Genomic DNA, 27,105 nt, shown 5'->3' with positions numbered 1-27,105 from the left:
GTGTCACTGTAGCTGGTGGAGAAGCTCATGAAGCTGTTGGCCAGCTCATGGTGGGCAATAAAGCTGCTCAGCTTGCTGCCGAGATAAGGAGAGTTGCCCAGGGTGCGATCCCAGTTGCCGACAATGGCCTGAGTGACGAGTGCAGTGAAGTAGTCCGGGTCTTTCCAGCTGACACCTTCGACAGCAATAGCAATGTGGGCCGTTGGCAGGGTGTCATCCCTGATACGAACCTCTGACCCAACAAAGTCCGGCTTACGCTTCTGCTCGGCGGCGATGACGGAAGCAGCCGATGTCGGCGGCTGGCTAGGCAGGTTTCCAAAGTGCTGCTCAGCCAGCTTGACGAGCTGGTCATGGGTGACGCCACCGGCACCGACAAGAACCATCCGATCAGCAGTGTAGTTGGTCTTGATGTAGTCGACCAGGTTCTCGCGCTGGATGCTCTGGATGTTCTCCTTGGGTCCGAGGATGGTACGGCCAAGAGGCTGGTTCTGGAAGGCCGTAGCATGAAGGTGGTCAAAGACGACTTCCTCGAGCTGCTTGTCAACCTCCTCCTGCTCACGCAGGATCACATCGCGCTCCCGCTCGATGGCAGCGGGCTCGAGCTTCGAGTTTTGCAGGATGTCAGACAGGATGTCGACGGCCTTCGGAACATCGGCGTTGAAGGATTTCGCGTAGTAGACAGTGTTTTCCCTCTATGAATTCAATTAGCACGCGAAAATCTCATATTCTCGCAGGTCGCTCCTCCACAATGGCGTACCGATGTGTAGGCATTCAGGTGACCACCCATGTTCTCAATTTCGAGTTCCAATTGGTGTTGAGACCTCTTGTTAGTGCCCTAGAATGACATCAGCACCAAGCCCAGAAATGTTTTCTTCCTTCACCCATCTAAGGACACGAACCTTGAAGGCCAGGTGCTCGAGGAAGTGCGCAGTTCCGTTGGTCTTGTCGGTCTCAGCACGGCTACCGGCGTCAATGAAGACGCCAACCGTACTGGTCTGCGCCCATGGGTTGTGCTCGGTCGCAATCTAACGCCATCAGCATAATATCAAAGTAATTGAGTCAGAAGTGCGTACCGTCAAGCCGTTCGACAGGGTGGTGGCCTGGGTCTTGGACGACAGCGTAACCGGGGAGGCGAAACCGCGCTTCACAGGCTGGACAGCCTTCAGGGCCGCGCGATTGCGCAGGGCCTGGTTCAAGTTGAAAGCTAGCCGTCGGGAAGCCATGACTGAAGGGGTTGGGATGGGTTCGAGGAGAGGAGAATGAGGGAGATGAGCCGGCTGGCGAGGTGTGTCTTGTCTGGTCGAGTTGGGAGGTGAAGTTCGGAAGTCAAATTGTTCGGAAGGCTCCTCAGCCAATCACATGACCTGTTTTTCCAAACGACCCAGATTCCATCCCGGCACTTCCCTTCGACCCGTCGCAGCCATGCAACGCCGCGACAATGTACTTGCCAGTTCTACCTACTTGTTAGAGCAACCCATATCGATGCGGATATGCAGGATACAGCGTGGATTGTTCGTTCTGAAACTCGTATCCTTGCTTTCTGCCCATGTTTGCACAGCCGCCCTCCCGAACTAAATCGGACGCGACACTAAAAATCTTCAGTTCAGAATCTTGCGACCATTCAAACACGACATCTTGAACAAGTCGACTCTATGATCCAACCTCTCGTTTCCAGATTTGGATAATCCGTCTCTTACAAGATGGCCCGGTTTAATCACATTTAACCACCGCGTAATTGGCGTCCAGCATACCGTACTTCGGCACACAACATTTAGAGATGGTCTGGATATACCTTAATTTGAGTGGTTTCATCGCGCCATGGTCCTTTCCAGGCGTACTCTAGTTAATGTACAGACAGAATTGACAGGATAGTATCAATCCGTATAGTAGTCAAGCTCTATTCAACCTGTCCTGAATGGTTAAACTGTTGAAATATATATATATATATCCCAAGGGGTATCTATTGGATCGGTTCATGAGGCAAAATTGCTGGCAAATTGCTTGACATTCTCAATGAAGGGAATGTCTTCCGAGAATCCCAGTTCCTTCGCACGTGCAGTGTCAAAGTTGGGAGACCACGACTGCACAATCCTGTCGACATCCGCATCGTATTTCTCCTCGACGAGGGCTCGTCTCTCCGGGCCTCCGATTTGCTCGAGCGCATCGAGCATCTCTTGGACAGTCACCTTCAGTCCAGGCAGGTTAACGGACCTCGAGTTCCCAAAAGCTTCCTTGGGGATTTCTCGTGCATGCAACAGGTTCTTCACCACGGTATACGGCGAGCAGATCCACACTTCCGTCTCCTTGCTCACAGGCAGGATGGCCTTCTTCCCATGGAATGGTTCTCGAATGATGTCACTGACGAAGCTACTGGCTGCCTGGGTGGGTTTACCAGCCCTCACTGTGACTGTTGGCAACCTGACGGCGCGGCCGTCCAAGAAGCCTCTTCTCGAGTAGTCGTTCAGCAGGATTTCGATAGCGAGTTTCTGCGAGCCGTAGGATGATAATGGCACCGGTGGTAGGTTGGTCTCATTGATGACAAACCCGTGCGGAGTCGGGCCGTACACAGCGAGCGAAGAGGTGAAGACGACCTTGACCCCTGGCATGGTGGTTCGCAGTCGCTCGAGAATGTATCGGGTCGCATCAAGGTTGACACGCATTCCGAGTTCGAAGTTGGCCTCGGAGCCGCTGGACATGATGCCATGGAGCAGATAGACGGTCTCATAGGGACTTGATTCTTTGATCAGGTAGTCAACCACCTGGGGAGAGGTGAGGTCGGCTGCGACGCTTCGGACGCGAGAGGCATACTGAGCAGCGGAAGCAGGTACAGGCGGTGCCTGAATGTCCGTGATGGTGACGATTGTGTCTGACGGGGTGGAACGGAGCAAACCGGCAGCCAATTCTTGACCGACATAGCCGCCGGCACCTGTGACAAGAATCGACGGCATGATTCAAGAGATCTCAGATTGAAAAGGGTGACAAGCTCCTGGCCAGATGAAGAGAGGAGAGGAAGAATTGAGGAGAATGAATGGAACGGTGCTGGTGACTGTTCATCTAGATATCCAGTCCAAGTCCAGGCGCTGTACGAGGGACCCCTCTTCTAAAATATAGCCGCGGGGTATCTGCGCCGTATCTCGCATGGCGATTCTGTGGGTCGCGTGGGGAGTGAGCACGCGGGGGATCCGGAGGGGTCAACACAGAAGAGTTGCCCAGTTGCACGGTGCATGTCGCAAGTACTCATCACGATGGAAAAGGCCGAGCGGAAGGAACGCCGATGGTCGGTTCGTCTCGGGAAGAACTGAGTCGGACTCGAATACCGCAGGAGATGATATCTCTTCCAGACTCTGTACTTAGCATTGCAGAGCAACCCTGGAAGAGGATGGATATCAGCGGAAAAGCCCCGGTACTCTGGGCATTTTACACTGCATCAGGGATGTCTCCGAAGCCCGTCGCGTTTTGCTCCGTCTTGGGTCGGAGAAACCCCGAGGCGGGAGTCAATGTCCTGGTGTAACGGACATGGGATACAGGGGAAACGAAAAAGCTGGCTCTGAATGAAATGCGATCAATTTATGCGCTATGTACAGCGAAAGTCAAGTTCTGCCTCGTCCTGATCTTGGTTGTCTATCCTTCACGATTTGTTGTTCCCATAGGACCAACACAGCCCTGGCTTCTGTCTCCTTGGGAACCACAGCAAGCAGCTATATTCGAAAAGATAATGCGGGTATGCTCATCATAAAACAGAAAGAACAGGGAAAAAAAGGTCATAGCAATGATTACATTGTCGTCAAAATGTGATGCAACCGTTAAAGGGGGTTCGAGGTCATTTTAAAGGTTTGAATGACCGTTGACCCCGTTGACCCCATTGACTCCATTGACTCCATTGACTCCATTGACTCCATTGACTCCATTGACTCCATTGACTCCGTTGACTCCGTTGGCACCGTTGGCACCGTTGGTACTGTTGACACCGTTGCTGGCAGACAGTTCGTTGAAGAGCTCGTCGAAAGATTCCTGTGCCACCTTGGTGCAGTCAAAGCCATAGACCATTCTCTGGACATCTGCGTCGGCCCACTTGTCCGGTACTGGGCCTTTGCCCTTCTTCAAAGCGGCAAATTGCTTGTCTCTCTCCTCCTTCGCGGCGCCCTCTCCCAAGTGCAGCGTCCGTCCTGATGCAGCGGCCAACTCCACGAGGGTCTCAGCGCGTTCCTTACGGATCTTCTCATACACCCGCAGAGCCTTGTTGATCGATTCTGGAGACGTGTCCGGGAGCCGGGATAGCACAACGGCGATGACGGCGGCATCTTCGATGGCCTGGGCCGCTCCCTGAGCCAGATGAGGCAGAGTCGGGTGGCAAGCATCGCCGACCAGAGCGACAGTTTGTTCAATCCAAGTCGACAGCGGAGAGTGGACACGCAGCTTCCACTCGCAGACCTCGCCCTCAGGCACGAAGTTGAGCATCCGCTGAATCTTGGGGCAGAAGTCTTCGAAAACTTTGAGCATGGCGGACTTGGAGCCCTTGGTGGTGTAGGTGGCTGAAGGAGCTGCAGCAAAGTTGACATCTGGCTGGGTGGTGGAAAGATTGTAGATGGTCTTGCTGGAGACAGGGTAGGCGATGATGTGTCTCTTCTCCCCGATCCAGCGCACCACCATGTCGCTGTCCAGCAACTCGAGAAGTTCGGGGTCATTGGCCATCTGGTCGCGGTGTAACATGATACGGTAGGCAGCCTGATTGGTATCCTGCACGTGGGCATCCTCGCCCCGTCTCTTGAGCATTTCGACACGAATGTTGCTCTTGATGCCATCGCAGGCCAAGAGGATATCTGACTCCACCGTGTAGGGCTCCGTTCCGTCGCGAGGCGCGGCGATGATAGTGGGCTTGGGCCCGAAGGATTCAATCGACTTGATGGTGGTGGCAAAGTGGAAGGTGATGGCTTTTTCCTTCTTGCAGCCCTCATACATGCCATTTGCCAGGGAATATCGGTGTCCGACCATGTGCGGGTACCCATAGGTCTTTTCGACATAGTCTAGCTCGACATGGCCTAACTCTGCGTCGGTAGAACCTTCTGCTTGTTGTCAGCCAGGAGCGCCGCCAGAGAGCCACATGCAATTGAGATGCTACGATTTACATACGCCTGATACTGGTCTCTTTGATGTTGGTCGCCTCCTTGGCAATATCCTCCCACACACCCAGCCGGTCGAGGATTCGAGCCATGTTGGGCGCCAATTGAATTCCGGCTCCGACAAAGCCCAGGTCCGAGGCGGTTTCAAAGACATCGATCTTCTTGAATCCTTCCTTGGCCAGTGCCAGGGCACAGGCCAGACCGCCCATGCCTGAACAGTCAGCTGAATGAGTCGAAGATAAGGATAAAGCTGTGAGATAAACTGCTTACCAGCACCGACGATAGATATTCTCAGATTCTTCACCGCTTCAGACATTTTGAATGAAGGCCCGGCCCAGAGGGAAAGAATACGGTACAGAGATAGATAATAGTACACAAAGAATCTATCGCGATCGATGAAGGAGATGAATAAATAAGAGGATCGTACAGGATTCAGATAGGGGGAAAAAAAGATATACAATCTACTGCTAGAAATAAAAGAAACAGTATGCCTGTACAAAGTCTCCAGTCCGGACTGGCAAGACAATAAATACGTATAGGAATAGGTCAAGTATGTACTGTACTAGGTATTAATACAAATATCCAGAGCACAAAGGCGGATAAGAATTCAAAAGCCCCGATCTTCCGACACGGTGAGTCGGCAGAGCCCTCCCAGCAGCATATATACAGAGAGCAAATAATAATAATTAATAAAATGAATAATAACTGGGCTTTTTTGCCTAGGTAAACTGGGTAGGTAATACTGGCCAGGACCGGGGAGTAATGGTTGCTAAATGCTTATCCGGCTTGGCATGGAACCGTGGGCGTGGTGCTTGAGGAAACTTTCCCCTAAATCGGGAAATAACCACCACATGTGGGACGCGGTGGAAACAGTACCTAGTCATGTCGTCTTTTTTTTCCCCCTGCAGCAGATGGGCAGAGCACTGTTTTGTTTCATGAAGTGGTATTAGCGTATCTTTTTGCTATGCAGAATCAGCGACTTAATTAGTCTTGCTCTGGACCACAGTATACTACGGATGTATACCAGTATTCATCATGGCGGGGCCTTTCCAGACATCTCCACACACCACAATTCAAGTCCTCCTCGTGAGGACTCAGGAGGGCGTTCTTCCAAGGAGGGGCAGGGCACAGTTCGTCCATCATTTAATCTTATTCCCATGACTTTTACCATCGAACTTTGATCTTTTTACCATGACTAATAATCAGGCAGGCCCCGCATGGAGTGAACAAACCTGTCGCTGCTTCAGTCTTCAGAACCGTTCATATTCATATTTTGAATCGATTGCCCCAGTAGTACCTACCTACCTGACCTAGATAATCGTGGAGAGGGACCCAGAAGAGGTATGATTGTATGATTGGAGTGTTAAGACTTTATCCGACCTAGCCGATCAGTCAGTCTCTTCATCATTCCATTTCATCATTACGGAGTATTGTTCTTTTTCTTTATCCAAGATTGTAAATAGTCCACAGTTTCTTCTCTGAAGATCAAGAAAGGTCATATTGTTTCTTTCTCAATTATTGCAGAAGTCGTTAGAAGATGCGTTGTCCTCGTGTTACTCCGCACAGGACATGCATGTACAGAGTAGACTATCTTGTGGGGCCATATGCACATGACTACCTACCTACCTCCTACATACGGAGTACTGTACAATGTACATACATGGAGAAAGACAAGAAGGTTATGCAGAATAATACATATGGAACTGGAACTTTGTCAACAACAACATCATCATTATTAGGCTCAGAACATTGACCTTTGTTCGATGCAGTACTGCCATTCATCGCGATGGCCCCTCATAGGATGTATGTAATACACTGCCTGCCATTACGGAGTATTAAAATATTATACCCCTCATTGCACTCAGCACCGTGTATAAATTAAAATTATGGAAGCACATAAAACGGTTCTCCCACATATGTACGGAGGGTGAATGACTGACTAAGCGTATCAAGGTAAATTCATGGAATTTGCCTGATGAAGTACTTTAGAAATACTATTTATTCTCACTTCAGACTGAAAGACAAGTAAAGCAACCTTGTTATTATTCCATTTGACCCTTTTTTTTTTTTGATTCAAGCCAATCGTTCCGATTTTATTTACTACCCCTGTTTCCTTTTTTTTTTCCCGTTTCCCTCTTAAAGCTCTGCCTTTCACTGTACTGTACAGTACAATATAAGCTTTTCACACCATCCACAACCCATTCATCAAGGATGTGTCTGGCGTATTCTTTTTTTTTCTCTGGGGTAATTTGCCTGAATTGCCTCCCCCAAAAGAAAAAAAAATAGTAATATCAATAGAATAAGCTATTCCTTCCCTTGACTTTTTGACTGCAATCGGATTCGGTGGTTTAGTTCCCTCCCATAAAACTAACAACAAAACAACGCATCATCCCTGGCCAGACCAAAACAAATCGAAAAGATAAAAAGAAAAAGACGCTTTTCTGTCGGACTCACCAACCAGGTACATTGACATTGTGCAAACCATCACATGAGAACAAAAAGATAAGACACACTGGACGCCAGAAACATGTCACAAATAAAAAGGAAAATAGACGGAGGAAAAAAAGGAAGACTGCAATTCCATTTAGTCATGGCGCCTGTAGATACCGCACACCACACAGTGGTCACGCTCGAATGGTTCTGTAGATTGTGATGTCAGTAAAACCATTGGCAGAATACTACTAGAAAAAGGGGGTTTCTTACCCAAGGTCAGCTGCTCCTTCGGCTTGATTCGCTCCTCCCGCATCTTCTGGACCTCTCTGGCGAACACAACCTCCGGTTTGGCCGTGCTGTCAATACAGTTCGCCTTGATACTGACAATGACACCACCTCCGTGCTTCAGGAACATGTGAGCGTTGAGGCCGACGATACGAGCCTGGTCGGGCTGCGCCACGTCGGCGAAGATGCAATCAACCATCCCAACCAGCATCCGATATCTTAACGGGTGACGCGCGTCTTCGACGATGGGGATGACGTTGGTCCGGTGGGTCGCCATGCCGATCAGGTCACGGCCAGACCGGTGAGAAAACTCAACAGCGTAAACAGTGCCAGTTGGGCCAACAAGGTCGGATACGTGCGATACACTGGTTCCCGACGCCGCTCCAAGATACAGAACTTTCGAGCCAGGACGCATGTAGATATCATCAACACCACCGAGAATTGCGGCTGCGAGCTTGCTACGGAACGGGTTCTTTTGTGCTTGTTAGTGATTAAGGCATTCGTGACTCCAATGAAAGCGAAGGAGAAGAGGAAATAAATCAAGATGTCATTCACTTACCCAGACACGGTATTCAGTCTTCACAGGGGCGGCAGATTCTCCATCGGCAGTGGTGGCGGGGGACTCGACAGAGATGCGCTTCTCGCCGTACACAGACTCTCCAGGGGTAAAGTTCTTGGTGACAAGCAAGTCTTCCTTACCACCGCGGGCGACAAAAACACCGGGATGACGGTGCGGCTCGATGATGACCTTCTGACCACCCTTGATACCTTTCTTGCCTCCCTTCTTCTTACCACCACGAGCACCACCGCGGCCGCCGCGAGGGGCACCACCACCACGGCCTTTAGCGCCAAGTCCGCCTGTAGGCCAGAAAGCAAGATCGAATCAGCCTCACTGTCCTGGGAACATACGCCGCTCACATGTCAAGAATCAATTGCTACTGCCAGAACGCGTCTCTCTAGAACAGATTTGGACATTCAGGCTGTAGCAACTGAACCGGAAAGAACGACAAAGGCAAAGCTTTGCTGTTCCGAATGGGATACGAACCTCTCCCACCACCTCGACCACCACGTTGAGGTGCTCCTCCGCGGCCTCCACGGCCGCCACCGCCGCCGCCCCGGGGTTTAGCACCAACTGCCATTGTGTAAATGTACTAGAATGAGACCGATAGTGAACTCGTTAAGATTGTTCGAATCCTGGAAACCGGACAAGTTGTCTAGATTCTCGCACTGAAATTTCGCACGGGCGTCGACTTCGATGCGGTCAGTGGACGGAGGGAACGTAGAGCAATTAATGCTCTCAAGGTTAAAATAGAATAAAAATAAAAAGCCCCTTCCTGTGTAAGTAATCCACAAGGGGAATGCAGGGCCACGCGCTGCTGTTGCGAACAAGCAGGTGTGTCTTGCGTGGAGTCGAGATTTTTCTCGATGGAGCTGGACCGGTTGGAGCTTTTTTTCTGATCTCTTGCCAAATGCCTACGCGCTAGTACTATAGAGGACTAGCGCACAAGTCTAGTCCTGTTATGGCAATGTGGAAGCTCTATAGTCACGTGACTTAGAACTCATCCGATAGCGAAATCACGGGATTTCTCTAAACCCTACCTCCTGAGTAATCTGATTGGACGGTACAACACTGCTGGATACTGATTTGGTCGCGATATTTATCCTGGACGACAGGGGGATTAAACTACGCAAAATATCTTTTTTTTTGGCAAATGAGAAAAATTACTTCCGTAGTGCATATGTTATTCTGTAAATTACTAAATACTTGTCTACATAATGTAGTATATGAACTACTTAAGTGCAGCAAAGTATAGGATGCAGTATACATGCATATGTATGCTGTGTATTTAAATTAATGACAACAACAAGAACGTAATACTATATATCCACAAATATTCCGAGAACCACAGAATCGCCTGTCAAATTAATGACCTTCATTTATGACTTGTAAACTATTCAGCCAGTGCCGTCACCAACGGGTCTATGTGTAATTTCCATCTTACGCGCCATAGAAGTAATAGTCTGCAGAGTACTGGACCGTGAATACATTTGGCATGCCTTGACAGGTCGCAGGTGGCTGTCCTCCAGCCGTGTTGACCCGATAGACCGACTTATAGCCCCCAACAGTGCCATTTGTGGTCTCGAGGTAGAGCCAGGGAACGGCCCCATAGCCGCTGTTGTTCTGACCAACCACAGACCCAGCTGGAGCGGCCAATTGGGCTTTCTTTTTGGAGATGGCAATTCCATACTGTCGATCCGTAGTGGTGTCGAGGTTGAAAACTGGTGTGCTAGCGTCTTGGAAGTAATGATGACCCAGCAGGTCGAGATTGGCCGGCGGAAGAGGAGTCGAGTCGCTGGGCGGTAATGGTTGGTTGAGCACGATTTTGGTAGCAGTAGTCAACAGGTCTGGATAGTTTGCAGCCACACAAGAAGCGTCATAGAGACTGGCAACTGCGCCTAGTGCCGAAGGCGTCGCGTCGGGAGTTGGCGTTACACAGCTGTAGTTCTATACTATGTGTCAGAATCTCAGCATGTTCATTTAAGGACTAAAATGAAAAGGAGACATACCTGTGTGCCACGGCCAATAGCGACGTACTTCAATGTCAGATTCGAGGGAGAGGGCAGTCCAGCTGCCTGCGCCGGTAATGACACCTTTGATAGATCACACGATGGCAACGCACCATCTGCGAGATCATCGATGTACCGACTGATTCTGGAATAGAACTCTGCCAGATCAGGAGAGAAATCATAGACGTTGTTGAGAACGGATCTGGTCGGAGCTGCACAAGCAGCTACCGCCATAGTGGCGACCAGGATGTTCAAACGCATCGTTGGTGATATGAAAGGTCAAGTTCGAACTGGACTTTTAAAAAAATTTTTTTGATTTTTCAATATGCGCAACAGAATCGTGATGATGGCGATATGTCAGAAATGTGTTGGATCCGGCACCAGGCACGTCCAACAATTCGAATAACAAGAACAACGAATTGATCAACAAAAACAGCGCACAGATTAAGAAACCGCGACAGAAAAGGAAATCAACAGTAAGAAAATTGATCACGAGGAAAACTGAGAGAAGAGACTGCAGAAAACATACTGGGCACGACCAGGGCCGACATGCATCTAGATATGTAGATCGGCAGTAACCAACAAGGCTCGATGGAGCAAGAATAGCAACAGCTAATTCTTAGCTCGATCTGTTAACTGATTTACAAAGATAGATCGAGGGGGGATGTCGCGTCTCATTGGCGATCGTATGCGCCGGGCTTGATGGATTGATGGCCTGGGCCAACCAACGGCCGCGCTTGGCTGCCACCGGCGGCCGCTAACGACCGCAACGCCGACTGCGGGCTGCGATTCGCCAATCTCCTCACTTCTTCAGACTTCATCTAGGAGCCTCCCGATGGGTTCGCGCGAAGCGAAACAGTAGATCCTCTCGGGCGGTAAGCTCTGCTTCAAAGAGGCAGGTCTTCTCAAGGATTGGTGTCTGGAGGCCATTTTCTATTCTTAGAGTGCTTCTGGTGGACACGCCCTCAGTTGCTGCTGAATGTTTTATTTATTGCAAGCCTGACTGGTCTAACTTGTCAGAGGTGCTACTGACGGCGAATCGAAGAAGCCATACCCGAATCTGACATTGCCGACTGAAGCACCTCATGCGCATGGAATGTTGTGGTGTCAGGATAACATGACACGTGATAAGGCTACGATAAGTTGAGCGATCTGGAAGTCATGTGCTGTACGGAGTACAAGGATGAAACGATCGCAGCGTAGATCTGCTGCGAATTCCTTGGAATCATTGGCACAATCTTGTGTCAAAATAATCCTGCGCATGAAACATGCGAGCAATTGTGACCCTGACAAATTTATCCACTGCGTCTTTCTATCGATTTGCATTATTGAGGCTAATAGAAGGAGACGGTCGATGATCACCTCGGTGATTTAGACCGCGTCATGCGACACTGAGGTCCACTGGTTGCCTGTGAGGAAAGGAACTACCGTCCACGGAGAATGCACGGAAGAAGAAAGACCTTCTGACGTAGGAATAAGAGTCTCAGTAGGGTAGCATTGATGTGCTAATGTCCGTTTCTATGGACAACATGGTATTATGATGAATAGTGCAATTGTCATGCAGAAACTGACTCTCTTCTAGGTCAAAGGCAGACTTACGTGGTCGGCGTCAAGGAAATAAAATAGAAAACAGAAGGCGGCATCCAATGGATATGACAGGCCCTGGTTAATCTGAGGCATTAGCGTTCTTGGTGCAGAAATACTAACTTGCAGCGGGCCAAAAATAGCACTGATTACACTCTAGTCCGACTCTGGAGAGACCCTGGACGCGCTGTTACCTGTAATTTGTGGAATATCTCCTATTCGTGGAAAGCTCACAACTGTCTGTCCGCTGCAATATTACCTAATTAACGAGTGGCTGCCTGGTTTATATTTAACTCAGCGTCAAGGAGCGCAACTACCTAAATAGGTAGTTTTCAACTGTACGGAGACAATCCCAGCTCTTCCACAGAACGAATTGTCCTAAGAGTAGTCGAGACCGTCCCTGCATATTCTCTAAATTAAGGATCCTGGACAACCCGGTCATCGAGACGGTCTAGATTAGAATGCGACCGAGGAGGGCATCATGTGCCTTGCTGCAAGTGGTCGTGTTGAGAAATCATGATCCATGACTGTCGTACGGCCGGACTGAGTCGTACCAATGGAAGCAGATTAATATAGCACCTCGGAGGACTTGAAAGATCTGGTAGACAAGCGTCCTAAAAAGAGCGTACGACGTCTTCCATCGCATAGGCAGGCCCAGGCCCTTGGTGGGCGTTACTCTGCAGCACTCCAGTAAATAAATTAATTGGCTGGACCGAACGGGCATGCGCCTTCCTGGCTGACCAAGAAACGGGCCGCCAACCCCCTCCCCCCCAAAGGCTGAAGATCCATGGAATTGTCCCACCCCAACTTCCAGGAAGCTTTCTGCGGACTTACATATTCGCTGCTCTTTCCATAGAACAGTGTACTTTTCGCCATCCAAATGATGTTCTCGTCTCTATGGTTCTTCATCGGATTGCCCACTATCGAAATGAGAGAAGGACGTGGAATCGTCGCCTCAGTCTGGTCTTGGGTCCTTATGACTTAGGACAGTTCTCCAGAATGGCCTTATTTCCAGGACGAGTTCGACGTCGTGATGTCCTGATTGCGATAATCCTACTTGTGATCTTCTGGCTGCTTACTCCTCTGTGGCAGTATTCTCCTAAGCCACACGGCATAGTGAGAAGGACGAGGCTTGATTATCGACCCCAGCAGGAATTCTGGCGATATTTGCATACACTATTTAAGAAGAATGACCCGGGAATCACGTTACCGGAGAGGCCTGGACCCGCTGCACTCATCGAGTACAATGACACGCATGAGATTCCCCGGCCTGAGCTCTTGCAAATACCTCAGACAGCAGTGGACAAAATTCGAGATGCTCATAAAGGATTCGTCAATGACATCAAGGTCGATAATGCACAGTGGAGTCTACCATATAAGCCAAATACTCGGGGCATCGTCACTGCAGCCAGTGGTGTTTCCTTTCCCATCCTTCTCGTATCGTTGCGGATGATCAGGCGGACTCACACCACCCTTCCCATGGAGGTATTCATGATGTTGGAGGAGGAATACGAACCAGACATTTGTGAAGGTGTACTGCCTTCCCTGAACGCAACGTGCGTCATCATCAGCGATATCTTGGGTGCAAAGGGAATGAAGGATATACAGCGTGCCCAACTCAAGTCATTGGCAATTCTCTTCTCCTCGTTTGAGGACATTCTCTGGCTTGACTCTGATTGCTTTCCTCTTCGGGATCCAGAGTATATATTTCAGTCTGAAGTATATCAGTCTACTGGACTGATCACTTGGCCTGATTTTTGGGCCATGACGACCTCTCCGTTGTACTATGAGATTTCTTCTCAGCATCCGTTGCCCCTAAAAGAACGACCGTCCACTGAGGCTGCAGAGCTACTCTTATCCAAAAAGAAGCACAGTCTAACACTGATGCTGGTGAGCTACTATAATTACTATGGTCCTTCCCACTACTACCCGCTGTTGTCTCAAGGTGCTCCAGGAGGAGGAGACAAAGAGACATTCCTGGCAGCAGCTTCCGCTCTTGGGGAGCCATTTTACGCGATCACAGAAAGGGCGCGCCGCCTAGGACATCCTACAATGAATGGAGACCTTGTGGGCTCCGCCACGGTGCACTACGACCCGATTCGGGACCACGAACCCATCACACATGAGAAATTGCAGCCAAAGAACGAGAAGGCAACCACCCTTCCAAGAGCACTTTTTATTCACACGTACTATCCCAAGCTTGAGTCGGCAACTATCTTCGACCCTTTCAATGTTCAGCCTACCCGCAACCCGGACGGTAAGTGGTCTCGCGCTTGGACGAAACCGGAGGAGACTATCTACAACGTTGGGTTTGACACGGAGATACATTTTTGGGAAGAGGTCAAATGGGTGGCATGCAACCTGGAGAACAAATTCCTAAGTTGGAAAAACAAGTGGGGGGTCTGTGAGCGTGTGACGCATTACTGGAACAGCGTCTTTGAGGGCATTCAATCCAGTACTGCAAACTAAAAACCGTTTTAACCAGAGCATATTAATCAGTTTTAATGAAGAGAAGTATCGACACAGAAAGAGAAGATGCAGAATCTCCTAACACACATTATTATGACTAATAACATCAAGGGGAATAAGTAAACATACCTACTAAAATAAAAAGAAAAACCGGAATTTCTCTACATCATGAGAATATCGACAAATAGAACGAACCATCGCCCTAAGAGACATACATAGCCATAGAGGGAAGGGGAGGAAAAAATACACCATAAACGCCGACATTAACATAATTCCAGCGCGAGCAAGACTGATATATTTAATTAATTGAAGCCTGCTTGCTGCCAATCATCGCCATGTAACTGCTGGCCAGCGCCGCTCTTGCTTCCACCTCCAGCTCCAGCGCCAGCAACAGCACCCGCGGCTCCGCTGACGAGATTGTCAATGTGGTGCTTTTCAATTTCAACCGTGCTCATCATGTACAGCATGACGAAGAGAAGGATGTGCAGCGCGAAGCAGTACCCCGCGAACAGGTTCCGGCTGGTCCGGTTCGCCAGGACAATGCGCGTGATGGAGAAGATGATCCGCTCCGGAAAGCTCATGCGCTTGTAGGCCCGTGCCGCTTCGCGACCCCGGAACGCGGCAAACGGCGAGATTTGCGCCTCGTATGCGGACTGATACCGGTCTAGAGACAGACCGGATGGCGTATCCGCCGACGCATGTACCGACGTCGGGCTCGGCCGGTTGGCGTACGCAGACGCAGAAGTCGATGCCCCTTGGCTGCGATTGTAGGTCGAGACGTACCGGGTCTTTTCATACAAGTTGAGATTGTCCTTCTGGAGGGACGCGACTTCTTGTCGTAAAGATTTCACAGTGCTATACATCTTGGAAAGCTCCTCCTCGAGTTCAGCGTTCCTTTGCTTGAAACGGTCCCGCTGTGCCTGGACCATTGGCAGTATGCCGGAGCCACCGCCCACAGGCTCTCCAGCTCGTATCGCATCCATCGTATTCGCGGAAGCGGCGGCTTGGTCGAAACCAGAGATGATAGACGACGTCGGTGACGTTGTTCCTCTTCGAGAAGAATGATATTTCGACGTATATGTGCCGGCAACCGACATGGCAGACGAAGGAAGAGGGGTTGTGGGTCCCTTCTGCATGCGCAAAAGGTCATTCTCGAGGGTCGCGGAGAGCTGCTGGGACTTCTCGAGCTCTTCTTTCGTCTTGGAGAGCTCCTGCTGGAGGCTTTCCAATTGGCTCTGGAGATCTCGGTGAGATACTCGGAGTACTGTGAGCTCGTTGGTGAGCTTCTTGTTCCGACTCATCAACAATTGCTCCAGAGTGTTCTCTTTGGATTTGGCTGACGCGCCATTTGCATTCGCGCCGGCGTCTTCCGTAATATCGCCCGCATCATCATCGTCGCCCGTCGAGAATTCAATAGACTGGACACGTTAGTTTGGTAAGACTGTATGGAACATGGCAGGTGCGCACCTTAATAACTTCCAGCTCCCGCCGGATCTCTTCGTAGTCGGCACACTTCTCCAGCTTGGCCCGCAGTTCCTCTTTTTCCGCCGTGATTTTGGCATTTAGTCTTTCAGCTTGCCGAAGCTTGCTTTCCCACTCATGTCTTTCAGTATCTCTGTCGAACCGTGCGGCATCAAGTTTCCGCAACAATGACGAGTTCTCGGATTGTAGTCGTAGATAAGCAGGGTCATCTTCAACCGAAATTTTCTGCTCTGTTTGCGGGTGAGATACGGCCTGGGCCAGCTCCAACCGAAGCTGCTCGTTCCGCGCCTCGACTTCCGCCAACCGCAAACTGGTCTTCTCTAGCTCTGATGTAACGATTTCTAGTTCAGCGGCGGTAGCAGCATTGCGGGTTGAATCCCCTTCGTCCTCTCTTCCCAACCGCTGAGACACCTCAAGGCTGGCCTTGAGTTCTTTCAAGAGACGGTCCTGGTTCTCAATTTTTTCTTCAAAACTCTTCTCTTTGGCCTCCCAGTTATTCGTCTTCTCTGACAACACCGCAGACCAGGTTGACTCGATCTCTCTGATTTTCGATTCCTGGCTCTCTTCCAGTTTCTGTCGGGCGGTCCGTTCCTCCTCCAGTCGCTTCTCAGTTTCTTCCAATTGGCTCGTTAGACGCTCCACCGACTTCTGCAAGTGTTCCTTTTCCGAAGTCAACTTCGGAACGGTTTCTTCGGATGCAACGAGAGAGTCGACGGACGCCTCGAGGAGAGGATATGGATCGGGGGCTTCTGACAAAGAGGAGTAGAGCTGCAGAAATGCCGACGAAGACGTCTTCCCATGATTCGTAAGGAGATCAATGAAGGTTTGATAAGCTGCGATGTTACTGTCAGCTACCGGGCATCAGCCTGAGAAATTGTATAGACAAACCCTTTAGTAGACCCTTGTACTCCGCCAGCTTTGAAGCATCGTCCAGCTTTCTGAAATCTTTCGTCTTTTGAGCCAAGTCTTTTCTCTGCACGAGAGCGTCTCGCTGATTTGCAACGATTTCCGAAGCGGTCGCATCCAGCTTTGGTATGGTATTGGTTAAGTCAATCCCTATTCACAAGCAAGACGGTCAGTAACAAATATGAAGCGCCCATAGGTCACTGGGATCCTCGCACCTCGCCAGGCGGAGATCGCGCGCTGGAATCTGTTGGCTTCCTCTCCATGGCTCCCGGCATTGGCGTTCCGGTCGGCGTGTCCATCTCGCTTCTCCTGTCCGGGGAGAACGCCTTCTGTGACTCCAAAGACATCCATTTGCTGGCAAATGTTCCAGAAACGCCGGAGGTCCTTTATAGCATTCTCCTCAGCTCCACAAGTGAGTCCTGAAGAGGCTAATCGCAGTGCGAACGAGTGGAGCTGACCTGTAACGCCTGACGGTGTCAGGTTGGATGCGGAGGAAGCTCGAATTGCGCGTCACGGGCCGACGTTGCTCCGCCAGCGCAACAAGGTTACCGGACAGCAGATAGACAGCAGGCAGCAACAACAGCTGAATATATCAAAATCGACCAAACTGTCTCGCAACTAGACGCGCTCTTAATTATTCTATGGCTATGGTTCTGAACAGGCTGGATTACGATGTATAGACAACTCGCTGATACCGTGGACAACTGCAGGCCATGACTAAGCAACGATAAGATCCGCAGATTGTTTCCCAATCAATCAAGGCGGGCTGTTCCTCCAGCTGAGGTCGATCAACTTGTGCCGGTGACCGTAAACGCGGTCGTTCACAGATTTCAGCGAAGCGGTACTGACAGCAGCTGTCTCGAGAACATCCTCAATGGATGACAGCGCTGGTCCTCGCAAGAGAAGGAAGCTGTCCTCGCCAAAGGCGGCGCCATACGTCCTCCGTCAACTTCTCGATAACGTACCGTTGGACAGCGAGGGTGGTGGCTCAGACGTTCACATCACTTGTGTAGAATACTGGAGTGAGTCCTTCAGCTAGCTTCGTACCAAGGGTCTCTCGATTTGATTGAAGCTGATTAGCGTATATTTCGAATAGACGAGAATCTGTACATAGGCACATCGGCGGCAGAGATTCTACATTTCGTCGCCCTTCCTCCCGATCCTTCCGACGACACGAACGAGTCGACCTTTATTTTAGCGTCCAGATTGCCGATTACACATCATTCCTCGACAAGCAATCATCATGGCGTTCAGCAGATTGTGTTGCTTCCGACTGCGAGCAAAGCATGTATCCTGTGCAATGGCGTCGTCACCTTTTACACCCTGCCTGAGCTGAGCCCTGCTTTTGGAAATACGAAGGTCGGAAATTGTCGGTGGATTGGTGGCCTCGATCTAAATCGGGATGTGAACGAACCGTCGGCCGAAGACCCGGTTATCATGATCGCCGTCCACAACAGGATCATGTTGGTGCGCATCGGAGAAGAGGCACGACGAATCAGGAATATCGAGTTTCCGGGGTGTTTAATTGCGTCGCGGCGAGACACAATTGCATGCGTTGCGGATGAGCACTCATATTCGCTCCTTGATGTCGAACATCAGCAGAAGATACCCCTCTTTCCTATATCCTCGTCGAATGAGGTCTTTGAGCCGGGCCATGTGGAGGATATTCCCTCTCAATCAGGGTCCTCTCTCAAAAGATCCTCCTCCGCATCATACGGGAATCCAGATGCAACCAAGGTAAGTGGCCATGGGCGGAGTACGAGCCTGAATGCATTTGTGGGGGGATTGGGAGTACGACAACAGAGCCCTCAGCTAGGCGCGATGGATCGATCTAGTTCCCGTACGCCAGACCCTTTTACAGCGACAGGGTCGCCAAGGCGATCAACGTCGCAGGAACGACGTGATGCAAGCAAGTCGAAGGAATTGCCGGCCCCTCCACCTGAAGCTGAAGCGAACAAGCAAAAACCATTGCCTCCAGCGCCTAAACAAACCTTGACACGGCTCAAACCCCATATAGTGTCTCCGACCCCGTCTGAATTTTTGTTGGTTACCGGAACAGAAGAGACCGAGCCTGGAGTAGGTATGTTCGTCAACATGGACGGCGATGTAGTCCGTGGGACAATAGAATTTCAGAGATACCCGGACGCCGTTGTCATTGATGGGGCGGACGAGGTCGATCAGACTCGACCAAATAGCAACCAACAAGAAGGCTATGTTCTCGCTATCGTCAATGCAGATGATGAGAACGGCAATCCTCGAAAATGTCTGGAAATACAGCGTTGGGACGTTGATTCTGGGGAAGCCGAGCGTCAAAAGCATTGGGTGGAAATACCGGCGTCGAAAGACACGCGAACAAACCATGTCGGGATTCGTCACACTACTGGTCCGAGCCAGCTCAACTTTTACGAACTGGGAGAGCTGCTGCGAATGGTCCGGCTAAGAATACCCAAGATGGGTCCTCCTACTCCGCTAGAGGATCCGACCAAAGCAAGCATTGAACGACTGCGGAAAGAGAAAGAATTATTTGAGTCGCAGGACCTGATTGACAGAAACAGGGAAGAAGCTACCTTTGCTCATGGGCTGGGAAACATCCGCAGCAGCCTAATTGTGTGGTCGGGAAATCGGATTTGGCGCGTGCTGAAAAATCCACTGCCATTACAACTCGATGATGCCCTGCAGAGGGCTCAAACGTGGGAGGGTGCCCGTTATAAATCCGTTGACAGGGAGTTTATTGTAAGCCTAACGCAATCCATCAAGGATACTGAGCCGAGAACCGAAGCGGAGTTTCTTGGGTTGGAATACATTAGGCAGAAAGCAGGTCTGCTGCTTTTCGCGGATCTGCTCTCCATGAACCCTGAAGATCAGACAGAGGCTGCGATTCTATCGACAGAAGAGGTGTTGATGGAAAGCAATCTCGATCCTCGCCTGATTCTCTTGCTTATTCCTTTTCTGAGGGACGAGGCTCTCCAAGGGCCGCAAGGGATCTGGGTTCATGGGGGCCTTGCCCAGGTAGCGGAGTTCTACCTGGAGCAATTCGCAGAATCCAAGAGGGTACCGCAAGTTCCTGATGACGCTGTTCTGAATATGGTGAAGCGTTACCTGTTTGCGTGGCAGCGGAAGAGAGGATATGGCAGCATAACGGACGAAACATTCGTCTTTGACAGCGTTGATGCTGGTCTCCTGCATCTGCTGCTGGAGCAGGACGCAAAAGGGTTCCGCGAATCGCGTCCGTCGCCAACGGTTCGCGCAGAGCTGAATCGGCTGGCCGACAGCTGGAAGGGCAACTTTGATCGGGCGGTGACGCTTCTTGAGCAGTACAACCGACTCTTTGTGCTGAGTCGCTTGTACCAGAGCCGAAAGACAGCAGGGAAAGTACTGCAGACGTGGCGACGAATCGTGGAGGGGGAGAAAGATGATGACCCTGAAATCACGGTTTCCGGTGTGGAGATGCAAATGCGCAAGTATCTCGTCAAAATTCGGGATGCGCAGCTGGTCGAGGAGTATGGATCGTGGTTAGCGGCACGGAATCCAAATCTGGGCATCCAGGTTTTCTCGGACGACAGTAGTCGAGTCAAACTGGAGGCTCAGGAGGTCGTGCGCTTGCTCAAGAAGCGTGCGCCAAATGCTGTCCAGGACTACCTCGAACACCTGGTGTTTTCTAAAAACGTAAGAGTACAGTCGTTCATTAAGATAACGAGATGGCTGACGATTCTCTGCTTTTAGTATAGCCAATATGCTGACGATCTAATCGCATACTACCTCGACACCGTCTTGTCCGTCCTTCAATCGTCCCCAGCTGCTCGGGAATCACTTCAAGAATCGTATTCGACATACCGCGCTCTGCGCCCGCCCAAGCCGACATATCTTAATTTTATCAGGGAGAACGCCCCCCCGGAGCCGTGGTGGCAGTCTCGCCTGCGGCTGCTCCAACTGCTTGGAGGGGGTCCCTGCACACAGTTCACATCCTCTCCTGTGCCCGGGAACTTGTCCTACTCTGTTTCAACTGTCCTGTCGCGCATTGAGCCCTTTCAGAACGAATTAGTTTCCGAAAGCATCATCCTCGACGGCCGGCAGGGGCGACATCGGGAAGCATTGCGTCTGCTGACACATGGTCTCGGAGACTACGACTCCGCCATCCGATACTGCCTCTTCGGCGGGCCGTCCAGCACGCAGACAGCTGCAGCCTCGCTGCCGTCGACCATTGACACGGCCCGAGACTCTGAGCGGAGGGAGCTGTTCAAACACCTGCTCACTGAGTTCCTACAGATCGAGGACTTTTCAGAGCGCATCGAGCGAACGAGCGACCTGCTAGCGCGGTTCGCTCCGTGGTTCGACGTGCACGAAGTTCTCGCCCTGGTGCCGGACGACTGGAGCGTCGAGATCCTGAGCGGCTTCCTCGTGCACGTCTTCCGGGACCTGGTCTCGCAGGCCCGCGAGGCGCGGATCCAGCGGGCTCTGAGCGCGAGCCTCAACCTGCGGGTGGAGGTGGAGTACCTCGACAGCGTGGAGAAGAAGGGCGGGTGGATCGAAGATGGGGAGGGATTGCGAGGACTCAAGTTGGCGGCGGCGGCGGCAGCAGCGCCTGCGGTGAGCAGCAGCAGGAGTGCGGACGGAAATAATAATAATGGCAACGATAGTGACTTTGGCGAGATGGTGAACGCTAGAGATTAGCTGTTGCCACTTATGTACGAACGATATTGTCTACTGCAAGTATGTGCATGTACATACGTGCGTATGTATGTTGATGTGTATATACGAAGACGTCTTATCTTATAACTATAATATATCATGACCTGTTGATACCACTGCTGTGCTTTAGACTGTTCATTTATATTTCAGTTCTTTAATTTCATTTCCTCCATTCTTTACACAAAATCAATTGTGACATCATCATAATCATCATGAAGCATTAACCACATTTACAACCCAAAAAACTAAATAGATATATATATGTGTGTTGATTCAATCCAAATCCGGCACAGGCAACCCATTCACAATCTTCACTTTCCTCCCCAACTTGTCCAGCGCAACCTGCGAGTTGCGATCGCGCAGCGCACTGGTCTCTGCCTCGGAGACGAGGACAAAGTCGTAGGTGAGCAGCCATGCGCCCTCGGCGATGTCGTATTTGGCGGCGAGGTCGGCGTCGACTTTGCCGAGGTCGACGACGAGGGTGTTTTTGACGCCGAAGACGGCGTCGGAGCTTTCGTAGGGGTCGTTGCGGAGGTAGAGGGCTCTACAAATACATATTAGTATGTACCTGAACTATGTTGGTAGGGATATGGCTACGCACGTGATCAAATGATCGTAACCCTCCTTCTCAAACATAAAATGGATATGAGACGGACGGTACGGATGCCGATGGAGCTTCTTGAGCAATTTCCCAACAGGCCCATCATGCGGAATCGGATAAGGAACGGGCTTGATAGCCTTAAACCAGAAATTGCCGTTCTGGTCGCTGCGCAGGATGCATCGCCCATCCGGACCCTTGCGATCCGCGTGCTGCACGTCGTAGTGGCCCGAGGAATCCGTCTCCCAGACGTCGATCTTGACGTCCGGGATCGGGTTGCCGTTTGTGTCTTTCAGAGTGCACAGCACCAGCATTGGCTCGCCGTTGGGGTCGTGAGACATCACCTCGCCGTGGTTGAGCTCGGGCGCTTCGTGTGTGTGGAAGGGGCCCAGGACAGTGCCCTCTGTCGACCCGGGGGGTTTGGGGTGGTCGATGGAGTCGACCAGGAGGGAGAGACCGAGGATGTCGGAGAGGAGGATGAATTCCTTAGTACTGTCAGCAAGCCTGACACAAAATACTGAACAAGTACAAGTACAGGGAGTTGAACGTACCTGCCGCACATCACTACAAATCTTGCCCACCTCAGTCAGAAACCGAATACCAGCCATCCACTCGGCGGTGCTGAGGCGCGTCTCGCGCGCAAAGTCGTGCAGGTGGGAGACCAGCCGTTCGAGGACGTATTTCATGCGGGCGTCTTCGCAGAGGGAGTTGATGCGGATGACGTTCTCGGTGATGTTGTCGATGGTGAGGTCTTTGAGGGGAGGGATTTTATTTGTGACTTGTGAGGGGTCCATCTTGACGCCAAAAAAAAAAGAGAATTCAGATATTACTTCTTGTAAAGAATGCCGACTCGAAAATTACAGACTCAGTCGGAATAAGTTATGTGGTTCAAATGAAGCTGGAGAACAAAAACCAAGGACTGACAAGAGTAAAGAAAGATAGGACACTCCTATCTATCAAGAATCAAGAATCAATTAATCCACCAACGACAGAAATATCCTTATTTTTTTCCGTTCAAGTCGAGCAAATTCCGGTCTCGCTGTCTGGTCCCCACGGCGGGGTGTGACAATTTATAGTTGCAGGAGGAACTCCGAAGGAGGGACTGTAATGGACTCCCCGGCCAGCTCGGCAGGTACCTACGGCAGGTAAGGTAGGTAGGTAGCTTGCTAGCTGCGGAGCCAGATCAGGTAGTAACCTGAGAAGGATATAAGTATGCAGTCGGACCAGACAGACGATCAAGCAAGCCAAGCCGTTTGTTTGTGCTTGTGTCTGTCCCAATGAACATTAGTTACTCTCGGGGAGGAAGCGGGGAGGACATTACTTTTCAGTATATGAATGTATACTATGGAATCAGTATTTACCCCTCCTCCTCCTCTCTCCTCTCTCTCCACAGGCCATCAACCATCCATCGACCGTGTTAGGTAGGACGTGACTAATACGGAGTACGGTAATACCGATTCTGTGATTTGCTGAAGCCTGACTGGGTCACTGGATAGGTATCCGCCGATTATTCGGGTGTATTGTATTGTGGGGAATCCATGCAAAGCCCCATCCTGATCCATCCATCGTCAATCAAATCACGGAGATGGGAGGGGTCCGTTGTGTTTTTTTTGGCTTCTGAAGATTTTTATGAATTGTACGCTACACTTCTAAGTTCTATCATCTCAATTAGCGGTCCTTGTTTTAATCTTCATTGTTCTGTAACATGATTGTTATGTGCAATGATCAGGTATTATATACTGTCCGGGGAAAAAAAAAAGGTGGGGTATATATCAAGGATCGGATCAATCAATAACCAACAGTACATATATACTCTGTACGGCAAGTTACGCAGCTATGAAGAAGATTCATGATGATTCCGTAAATCCGATCTGCCCGTTTGGAGTAATTGAACCCCTCCAAATAGCAACAATGTACTCCGTACGGAGTATATTCCTTTGTGATGACTTACTTGCTGACAAACAATCGAGGAATGGATTCCGCTCTGTAGTCTGGATAATACCTATCCGCATTTCCCGCCCGGGTGAATGATATTCCGTACAGTACAGTAATCTACTACGGAGTACTACTGCTGTCTTTTGATGTCATGCCTGATTATGACGATCATGTCGCATACAGACTTCGTTAGATAGTGATTGCTTAGTTATATCGAATCTGGATTGATTGCTTTTGGCTTAGTAATTAATGACACGAATTGACGAGTCAAGTCCAGGAAGGAGGGGGAAAAAAAAGGCTAGTACTTAGAAATTCACAGAGAAGATGATCATGCACACGAAAATGCACACGAAAGGCAAGGGGGATAGAAAGTAAAAAAAAGAGATATGGCAGCAGAATGAGAAATTGTCAATTGTCACAAGAAAAAAAAATTCCGTACAGAAAGGATTCCATCCATCCCTTGCCATGCCACGCCACAATAACCCAGGTTTCCCAAACAAGATAAATATCATTCATTCGCTGGAAGTCGCTCACAGAAATTCATGACAACATGGGTAATCAAACAAGTAGCCACCACATAACATCAGCGTAGATGGGAGAATAAAAGGGAGAAGAAGGATTCATTAAGAGGCCCTTGTTCTGTGAGGCCCTTGCTCTGTGACAGCAAAGCTCAGCGACCCTTTCGATCACGCTCTCGGTCGCCGTGCAGGTCCCCCTCGCGGTCTTTCTCTTTGCCCGCTGCAACTCGAGTGTGATGGTCAACCGTGTCCATGATAGCCTGCATCAGACGCGAATTGGCATCAGGGTCGTCATCGTCGTTGTCCACGTTGCTGTCGCGGTTGATACTGATTCGCCGGTCATGGCTGCCCACCGCGCTGCCCTGGATTTCACTGGCCGCCCGCCGGGGCGGCAGCTCGTGGGGTCCTTGTTGAGGCTCCGACGAGACGGGAGCGCTCGAGGTCGAGTCGGCGCGTCCTCCATTCGAACTGGTGGTGCTCGATGGCACGCCGGCAGCGCCTCCGCGTTCCGCCTCACGTTCTCCGTCCGGAAGGCTGGTTGAAGGAGCAGCCGCCGAGGAACGCGATCCATCCTGCGGGGCATTGTCGTCCGGCTGTTGGCGACGCTGACTGGCCGGTGGGTGTTCGCGAAGTTCTTCCTCCTTGACATCCTTCCACGAGCACTTGGCATGCTTCTTCGTACAGCCCATACATGCGGTGAGGTTCTTCAGACAATCCATGTGCAGTCGACGGCATCGGTCGCAGGGAGGCAGGATTCGCTCCCCACGTTGAAGCTCCTCCATGCGAGCCACCATCTCCATCTTGTAGGGACCGCCGTCATCTCGCTCGTAGTGGTTGGTCGATTTCGGTTGGGGCAGAAGGGAGGACGGGGTGTTGGGGATCGCCACGGTTCCAGCCGAGCCTCCATATCCACCATAGTCTGCGGCACCATCCGATCCCCGAGGACGGGGACGGCTCGACTGTCGGGAATAATGCCCTGGCGTGGTCTCATTCTCCGGGGGATAGCCACGGGCTTGGCGATCTGCCGTGGTGAAGAACTTCTTCATCAATTCCGCACGAGTGGTTGGTGATGCGCCCTTGACGGAGGTGCCATTGATGATGGTGATATTATCGGCGTTGGGGTGAGAAAACATAAACTGAGAAGAGAGATTGTGATGGTCGTCATTATTATTATTGCCATCCCCAGCTGGAGGTCTGTTTGAGTTGACGGCAACAAAGCCCGATGGCGGAGATTGAGGGTTCGAGTAGCCATTTCCATTGGCACCACCTGCCTCCGACGTGCCATTATCATGCCAGGATGGACTCTGGGAGTTCTTCTGTCGTGACTGTAAGGCCTCATTTTCTCGTCGGCTGATGATGGCTGTCCGGCGATTCTTGAGACGGTAGGTGAGCTGTCTTGCTCGCGCGGCCGCTGTGACGGAAGTCAGAGATTGTTTTCTCACGGAGGAATCTTTGCTTGACTCACCTGAATCAGCCATCTGGATGATCTGCTGAAGGTTCTTCTCCAGGATTTCCAGCGCGCCCAGTTCCTTCTCTTCATCCTCATCGATGGGTTGCGGCGGGATCAGCTTCTGCGGCATCCCGGACGCGATCAACACATAATCCTCCTCGGAGATCTCGACGCGACACTGCTTGATGTAGAACTGGCAGACGCGCACGCCATTGCGCGTCTTTTCCAGAGTGAACTGCTCCGGTTTGTTCTTGGCGAATTCGATCACATCCAACCAGCCGATGTTGGCGCCCTCTTTGTTGTTCGATTTGAGCACGCGCGGCGGCCCGTCGAAGAGGCGCTCGAAGCGCTTCATCAGGATCGGCCCTAGCGGGCATGCGCCCAGGTTGCCGGCAATGCTTTCGTGTCGCTGCAAGACGCCATCGTACTCGCCGATCAGGCGCAAGATGTTGGGCAGGTTATCTTCGGTGGACACCAGAGGTAGGTTGTCGGGATACTGGCGCGCCAGGTAGTTGATCTGCAGATGATTCGACTGCGTCTTGGGGACTTTGTTGGCCGTGGACGGGAAGTCTCCGGACGGAGACCGCGGTCGCTTATGGGAGGCTGCCTCCGCGGTCGCAGTTCTCGACTCCATGATCAGAGTCAACCACGCAAGGAAAAATCAAAAAGAAAAACAAAGATTGAAGACAGCTCAGGCTATGGATCCGCCAGAATCCGCGCGTGAAGACGGGGGGGGGGCAAGACAGCAGGCCGGTTGGCGGGATGGAGACCTTAGACGGGGATTCGGATGACGGAGCGGAGCATGAAAAGCGGTCGGACTTTGCTGCGAATGCGCGTGATCACCCAGTTCGAAGAACCCTACGAGTGCCAATCACGAGGCACGAGGGGTGCCGGTACAGCAAGACTGCAGCGCGCGAAACGACGACGACAGGCAGAAGGGGAGACAATGTGGAGGGAGGAGAGGAGCGACGGGCGGGTGGTTGAAGAGAGGGGGGAGGGCGTGGAGTGGGCGTGGTCGACGGTCGGAGAAGGAGGTGGAGAGATGGACGCGGACAGCAGTCATCCAGG

General features: G+C 51.0%; 9 protein-coding genes across 9 annotated transcripts; 2 read left to right on the top strand and 7 right to left on the bottom strand.

The window, feature by feature from the left end:
• Window positions 1-2: 2 nt before the first annotated feature.
• On the bottom strand, window positions 3-1,223 carry T310_7795 (Ubiquinol--cytochrome-c reductase; the record flags this gene model as incomplete). The annotated part of the gene is made up of 4 exons (XM_013469425.1): window positions 3-692; window positions 758-835; window positions 900-1,025; window positions 1,074-1,223. Coding segments are annotated over 4 exons (1,044 nt in total), but the record flags the coding sequence as incomplete, so codon positions are not given.
• A 750-nt stretch (window positions 1,224-1,973) lies between these two features.
• On the bottom strand, window positions 1,974-2,948 carry T310_7794 (UDP-glucose 4-epimerase; the record flags this gene model as incomplete). The annotated part of the gene is made up of 1 exon (XM_013469424.1): window positions 1,974-2,948. The coding sequence occupies one exon, from the start codon at window positions 2,946-2,948 to the stop codon at window positions 1,974-1,976; it is 975 nt and encodes a 324-aa protein (XP_013324878.1).
• Window positions 2,949-3,825: 877 nt separating this feature from the next.
• T310_7793 (Salicylate 1-monooxygenase) lies at window positions 3,826-5,436 on the bottom strand (the record flags this gene model as incomplete). The annotated part of the gene is made up of 3 exons (XM_013469423.1): window positions 3,826-5,063; window positions 5,131-5,343; window positions 5,391-5,436. 3 exons carry the CDS (start codon window positions 5,434-5,436, stop codon window positions 3,826-3,828), a joined length of 1,497 nt encoding a protein of 498 aa, XP_013324877.1.
• Window positions 5,437-7,704: 2,268 nt separating this feature from the next.
• Window positions 7,705-10,640, bottom strand: T310_7792 (Fibrillarin; the record flags this gene model as incomplete). The annotated part of the gene is made up of 9 exons (XM_013469422.1): window positions 7,705-7,760; window positions 7,824-8,310; window positions 8,398-8,696; window positions 8,884-8,970; window positions 9,067-9,324; window positions 9,438-9,522; window positions 9,565-9,607; window positions 9,842-10,344; window positions 10,407-10,640. The coding sequence occupies 9 exons, from the start codon at window positions 10,638-10,640 to the stop codon at window positions 7,705-7,707; spliced, it is 2,052 nt and encodes a 683-aa protein (XP_013324876.1).
• A 2,349-nt stretch (window positions 10,641-12,989) lies between these two features.
• On the top strand, window positions 12,990-14,459 carry T310_7791 (uncharacterized protein; the record flags this gene model as incomplete). Its single annotated transcript, XM_013469421.1, has 1 exon — window positions 12,990-14,459. The coding sequence occupies one exon, from the start codon at window positions 12,990-12,992 to the stop codon at window positions 14,457-14,459; it is 1,470 nt and encodes a 489-aa protein (XP_013324875.1).
• Window positions 14,460-14,761: 302 nt separating this feature from the next.
• Window positions 14,762-17,146, bottom strand: T310_7790 (Golgi membrane protein (Coy1); the record flags this gene model as incomplete). The annotated part of the gene is made up of 4 exons (XM_013469420.1): window positions 14,762-15,877; window positions 15,927-16,792; window positions 16,830-16,968; window positions 17,063-17,146. The coding sequence occupies 4 exons, from the start codon at window positions 17,144-17,146 to the stop codon at window positions 14,762-14,764; spliced, it is 2,205 nt and encodes a 734-aa protein (XP_013324874.1).
• A 575-nt stretch (window positions 17,147-17,721) lies between these two features.
• On the top strand, window positions 17,722-21,518 carry T310_7789 (TGF beta receptor associated protein 1; the record flags this gene model as incomplete). The annotated part of the gene is made up of 4 exons (XM_013469419.1): window positions 17,722-17,869; window positions 17,944-18,584; window positions 18,660-20,513; window positions 20,571-21,518. 4 exons carry the CDS (start codon window positions 17,722-17,724, stop codon window positions 21,516-21,518), a joined length of 3,591 nt encoding a protein of 1,196 aa, XP_013324873.1.
• A 291-nt stretch (window positions 21,519-21,809) lies between these two features.
• T310_7788 (Hydroxyquinol 1,2-dioxygenase) lies at window positions 21,810-22,928 on the bottom strand (the record flags this gene model as incomplete). The annotated part of the gene is made up of 3 exons (XM_013469418.1): window positions 21,810-22,080; window positions 22,138-22,619; window positions 22,686-22,928. 3 exons carry the CDS (start codon window positions 22,926-22,928, stop codon window positions 21,810-21,812), a joined length of 996 nt encoding a protein of 331 aa, XP_013324872.1.
• Window positions 22,929-24,739: 1,811 nt separating this feature from the next.
• Window positions 24,740-26,671, bottom strand: T310_7787 (uncharacterized protein; the record flags this gene model as incomplete). Its single annotated transcript, XM_013469417.1, has 1 exon — window positions 24,740-26,671. One exon carries the CDS (start codon window positions 26,669-26,671, stop codon window positions 24,740-24,742), a length of 1,932 nt encoding a protein of 643 aa, XP_013324871.1.
• Between the last annotated feature and the right edge of the window lie 434 nt (window positions 26,672-27,105).

Source organism: Rasamsonia emersonii, assembly GCF_000968595.1.
Source record: "Rasamsonia emersonii CBS 393.64 chromosome Unknown ctg1118621760589, whole genome shotgun sequence".
In the NCBI taxonomy this organism is placed as follows: Eukaryota; Fungi; Ascomycota; class Eurotiomycetes; order Eurotiales; family Trichocomaceae; genus Rasamsonia; species Rasamsonia emersonii.
Note: the sequence above shows the minus strand (reverse complement) of the source record. Positions and strands in the feature narration are given on the sequence as shown.